Below are 5,273 nucleotides of genomic sequence, written 5' to 3'. Positions count from 1 at the left end.
CTCTCCCGCCTGCCCCGAGTGCCGGCAGCTCTGCCCGTCTCCTCCCCGGGTCCAGCAGCTGCTTCCAGGCGTCCCCCTCTTCCTGCTCTGTCTCAGCTGGGTCTCTGCCTCCTCACGGGCCCCGGGCACATCCCCGATCACCCCGTGGGGCTGTTTCTTCCCCCTCCAACCAGCTGCCACCGTCCCACTGGCCCAAGTTCCCTCTGTGGCCCCAGAACACCCCCTCCAAAAAAAGGTCTCTACCTGCTATTCCAGAGCTGGGCCCCGCTCCCCTGGGCTCCCCTCTTGCCCGGACCACAGGGAGCGGCTGCAGCCCTGTCAGCTGGCAGCGGGGAGCCCCTCCAAGGCCAGTCCTGACCTCAGGGCTGGTTGGGCTGAGGGCTCAGGTCCAGCCTCGCAGCCTGCCCATGGACACCCCTCCCTGCCTCCTGGCTCCCGGGTTCTTCATCAGGGTGTCTGGCGGATGCGGATGGTGGCAGGGGGGAACCAGCCCTGGACAACCCAAGTGACACCATGCAGGAAGACAGGCCCCGTGGAGGCATCTGGCTGGGAGGGCAACGCTCTGCACACCAAGAAAGCAACACGGGGAGCAGTGGATGGGGCTGGGGCTGGAGTCTGCGGTGGGAATTGGGGGCTTTGTGACATTGGGACCCGATTGTCACCTCCGGCCCAGGCACAGGGGGAGGGGGGTCACCTCCACGGTGGGAGTGAGCTGACCCCCGCCCCCCGGAGCTGACGGAGGGGCTGGAAATGCTGGGCTAAGGCTTCCTCCCGGCCAGCTAATGGAGTGAAGTGACAGCGTTTTACGGCTCTGATATAAAGGCCATCCGTTTGCATGACAGCTTTACTGGGCTGGGAGGGAGCTTTACAGGCTGGTGTCCTTTCGCTTCATCTTTCTGTTTTCCCCGTCGTTTGTCTCTCCGTGACGTGAGGCGGGTTCAGGAGCAGAGCTGCGCTCCACTGGGCCGTGCACAGCGCCAAGGGGCATCGCCCAGCCCCCCGCCCACTGCGGGGGCATCACCGCTGCTCCTTGCTAGGGGCTTCCAGGATGCCGTGTCCCAGCGTGGGAGCGGAGCGACGGCCTCCCCCTTCCATGCAGCACCCCACAGAAGCAGGGGAGCAGCATATATCATCCGGGGAGATGGTTGTCTGTGGCCTTGCAGCCATCTAGTACCTGGGAGGGAGCGGGAAGATCCTAGCAGGGGGCTGGCCCTGCCTGTGGGTGCAGAGGGTTACAGGTGCACCCGTGAGCCAGACAGGGATGCCGCAGCAGGGCACGGTGGTGGGGAAGCCGTCAGGCAGGGCTCTGCTGAAGGGGGGCTCCCAATGGGTGGTCACCGCTCAGCGAGGCCTGGGGTAGACAGGGAGAAAGGGGCTGTGCAGGCTGATGCTTTCCCCCTCCAAGGGGTTGCAGCACGAGCCTTGGCTGCTCACATCTTTGTTCCCGGAGATGCCAGGCTGCAACGAGTTGACTTGCACGCCTCTTCCTAGGCTGCTGCTGAAGGGTTAGCGCAGGCCCAGCACTGCTGGGTGGCCCCGGGAAGGGAAGGGAAGGGAAAGGATGGGAAGGAAAGGAAAGGGAGGCCCCGCTTGCAGTGAGCCAGGCTTGCAAAGCCTGGGCCAGCGTGCTGACCCCAGCCTGGCGAGCAGATGGCAGGCCTGAGCCACGTGATGGTGTCCCCAGCGGCGCCAAGGGCCAAGGCCTGGCTCCATCATCAGAGCCCTGCCGCCACCTCCCCCGGTCCCAGTGTGACCAGCTGCTCCCCTCTTCCTGCCTGATCAGCATGGCGAGAGGTGGGCAGGAGGGGTGGGCTCCGCTCCAGCTGGGCCAAGAGCAGTGACGTGGGCGAGGCGGCCGGGGATCTCTGGCCGGAGGGGAGGGAGGCCGGCAGGACGGGATGAGACAGGGCCACATTCCTCAGCAAGGACACATCTAGTCCACTGCCCCCGGGCAAGAGGGCACAGTGGCCCCAGCAACCCTCTTGCCCCTGCCCCAGCATCCTTCAGGGTACAGCGCAGACTAGCATAGCCCTGCCCAGCAGCTAGCGGGCCCATGCTCCGACGGGAAGAGCCCGGTGCAAGCACTCAGGGGTCCACGCAGCTCGGTGCTGCACTGTACAGATGTTGTCTCACGGCACCGCTGCCCCCTGCCCTCTGCTACCCTGCAGGGTCAGGGGGGAGAGTTATGCCACCCCCACAGCCACAGGCCTGGCCCTCCGTGCTGGCTTCCAGCTTCGTGCATCCAGGCCGCAGCAGGGACCAGACTGCCCAGCAAATCCCAGCATGGGCTCTCAGGCTCCCCAGTGCTGGCCCCTGATCTGCACTGTTGCCTCCCTTGCCTGCAGGTACCTGCGCACCCTGTACCTGGGGCTGCAGAGCCGCTGGCAGGCCGAGCACCGGCGGCGCCACTTCTACTGGCGCATGATGTTCGAGAGCGCCGACATCAACATGCTGCGGCTGCTGGAGACCTTCCTGAAGAGCGCGCCCCAGCTCGTGCTGCAGCTCAGCATCATGGTGCAGCAGAACAGCATCGAGCCCCTCCAGGGTAAGCGCCCCCTTCCCCCCCTGAGGTCCCATGAAGCAGAACCAGGGTGAAGGCAGCCTGGGGGCAGGGGATGCGTCCCATTGCAGGCCAAGCCTCTGCGGGACAGCGGGGTAGGGCAGGCTGGAGGGAGCCCTGCTACCAGCTGTGGGGTCCAGCTGCACAGACGGAGCCTCACCCTTGGGGCAGCTTCTCAACCCCGCAGGGGCAGCAGGCCGTGCCAGCAGTGCTGTCCAGAGCTGGGGGCACTGGCACAGCCTGGTAACTCCTCTCTCCTGTCTCCCCTCCCTGCTGCCCCTCTCTCTCCCACCCCTCAGCCCCGCTCGCTTTGGCCCCCTGACTTCCCTGTGTCTCGCTCTGTGCCCGGCAGGTCTCTCGGCCTCGGCCTCACTAGTGTCGCTGGCCTGGATGATCGCCTCGTACCAGAAGGTGCTGCGGGACTCGCGGGAGGACAAGCGGCCCATGTCCTACAAGGGGGCGGTGGTGCAGATCTTGTGGCACCTCTTCACCATCGCCGCCCGCGCCATCGCCTTCGCGCTCTTCGCCTCCGTGTTCCAGCTCTACTTCGGCATCTTCATCGTCACCCACTGGTGCATCATGACCTTCTGGATTATCCAGGGTGAGACCGACTTCTGCATGTCCAAGTGGGAGGAGATCATCTACAACATGGTGGTCGGCATCATCTACATCTTCTGCTGGTTCAACGTCAAGGAGGGCCGGAGCCGGTACCGCATGGCCATCTACTACTTCATCACGCTGGCCGAGAACGCGGCCCTCACCACCCTCTGGTTCCTCTACTACAACCGCGAGGCCACCTCGGACTTCAACGCCTTGCTCATCGTCTGCGTCGTGGTGGCCAGCTTCGCCCTTGGCATCTTCTTCATGTTCATCTACTACTGCCTCTTGCACCCCAACGGCCCCGTCTTCGGCCCCCAGGCCACGGGCTGCATCTTCCACGAGGCACCCGCCACCTGCGCGGGGCCGCCCGCGGACGTGGTCACCAGCCCCCCGCGCTCCCTGCCGCGGACTACAGGGGGGGAGCGGGAGGGGGTGCCGGGGGACAGAGACAGCTGCGTGCCTGTGTTTCAGGTCCGGCCCAGCGTGCCCCCGACGCCCGTGGCCCGCACCCCACGGACAGAAGGGCCCGTCATCCGCATAGACCTGCCCCGCAAGAAGTACCCGGCCTGGGACGCTCATTTCATTGACCGGCGGCTCCGTAAGACCATCCTGGCGCTGGAGTACTCGTCTCCGGCCACGCCGCGCCTGCAGTACCGCACCATGGGCACCTCCCAGGAGCTGCTGGAGTACGAGACCACAGTGTAGGGCCGTAGGACACCTGCCCCCGCCGAGGGGGCTGAGCCCACGGTGCATTTGCGGAGGCCTTGGGGCACAGAGCCCAGAGGCAGCCAGGCTGTGCCCAGTCCCCCGCAGCACGGCACGGCACGGCACGGCACGGCACGGCACGGCACGGCACAGGGGGGAAGTGTTGGTGCCCTGGAGCAGGCCAGTCCCATTTCTTCTCAGCATTTTGCCTTTTTTGTTCGTTAGCACTGACAGCCCTATTCGCCTCCTGCTCTGCACCCCCGCTGGGGGCAGCGAGGGCAACTGGTGCTATTCCCCCACCCGCCTCAATGCGCTCCCCTCCCCTGCGGTGCCACGGCCACGTTTTCCACCCCTGGCAGCCTCGCCAGATACCCCGTTCCCTGCCATCGGGCTACGTCCGCCCTGGGTGGGGGGGGGTGGTCACTGCTGAAATACCTCACCTGCACCTGAGCCCAAATAGCCACAGTCTTCGGAGCGCCTGCCCGAGCTCCTGGCGAGGGGTTGGGACAGGGAGCTGGCAGCCCAGGAGGGAAATGCTCAGGCCCCAGCTTCAGCAACCAGCCTCAGGATGAGGCTTGGCTAGAGCCGAGGGCAGTGTGGGGGCCAGGAGCAGTGTGTGCGCCGGCGTTGACTGGGTGCATGGTGCTGTGGGCAGCTTTGGGGTGGGTGAGATGTGCCTGCAGGTGCTGGTGCTGGCATGCCCTAGGGCCAGGGGTGCTGTGGCAAGTGGGCACATTGCAGTGGGGTCAAGGGTGGGTATTACTCCAACATTTCCCAGCTCTGGGCTCCTCCAGGGCAGGGTGGGGACAAGGTCAGCAGCAGCCAAGGAGGCAGGTCTGCAGAGCCAGGCAGGTGGAGGAAGCTGGGGGCACCGGGTCCCTGCTCCTGTACCAACGCCAAGCTGGGCTGGGTCTCAGGGAGGCAGGGGTTACAGGCAGCGTGCCCACAAAGGGCCAGGCATCTCCTGTGCTGGGGTGCAGCGGGCTGTCTCAGCTCAGGGCCTGGGGGCAGGCAGCAGGGTCGGGGGGCCTGGCGGGCGGGCACGGAGAGCTGAGCTGGAGCCTCCCCACATTGTGCAGAGATCTCACGCGGGGCGGGGCTGCCTCAGCTGTGCTCCTGACCCACTGCCCAGAGGAAGGGAGCTCCTGCCAACACAATAGCTCCTGCCCAGGGGAAGGCCAGCAGGCAGGAAACACCGGCCCCTTTGCTGCCCCAGAGGCAGAGATCCAAGCGCCGCCTTTCCCAGCCCCGCTGCTCAGGACAGAGCCACGCCAGGCCTCTGCCCAGGGCACCCGGCAGCTCCTGCCTGCCATCCCCTGCTTGCAGTTTTCTGCCTCTAGAAAATCTGCCATTTTGCTAGTCGTGGGGGGAGAGGGAGGTCTTTGCCTTCGCTCACCAGCTGGCTGGG

General features: G+C 65.9%; 1 protein-coding gene across 1 annotated transcript; it reads left to right on the top strand.

Moving 5' to 3' along the window:
• Positions 1-2,421: 2,421 nt before the first annotated feature.
• On the top strand, positions 2,422-4,681 carry XKR7 (XK related 7). The gene is made up of 2 exons (XM_025212215.1): positions 2,422-2,545; positions 2,913-4,681. The coding sequence occupies exons 1-2, from the start codon at positions 2,422-2,424 to the stop codon at positions 3,863-3,865; spliced, it is 1,077 nt and encodes a 358-aa protein (XP_025068000.1). The 3' UTR covers positions 3,866-4,681.
• The last annotated feature ends 592 nt before the right edge of the window (positions 4,682-5,273 follow it).

The sequence above is a fragment of the Alligator sinensis genome, unplaced genomic scaffold (genome assembly GCF_000455745.1).
Source record: "Alligator sinensis unplaced genomic scaffold, ASM45574v1 scaffold1032_1, whole genome shotgun sequence".
Lineage (NCBI taxonomy): Eukaryota > Metazoa > Chordata > Crocodylia > Alligatoridae > Alligator > Alligator sinensis.
This window is presented reverse-complemented; position numbering and strand designations above follow the sequence as displayed.

Coding starts and splice junctions, on each gene's coding strand:
- XKR7 (XM_025212215.1), top strand. CDS start 2,422: ATGATGTTCGAGAGCGCCGACATCAACATGCTGCGGCTGCTGGAGACC. Junction 2,546..2,912: donor CAGCATCGAGCCCCTCCAGG/GTAAGCGCCCCC, acceptor TGTGCCCGGCAG/GTCTCTCGGCCTCGGCCTCA.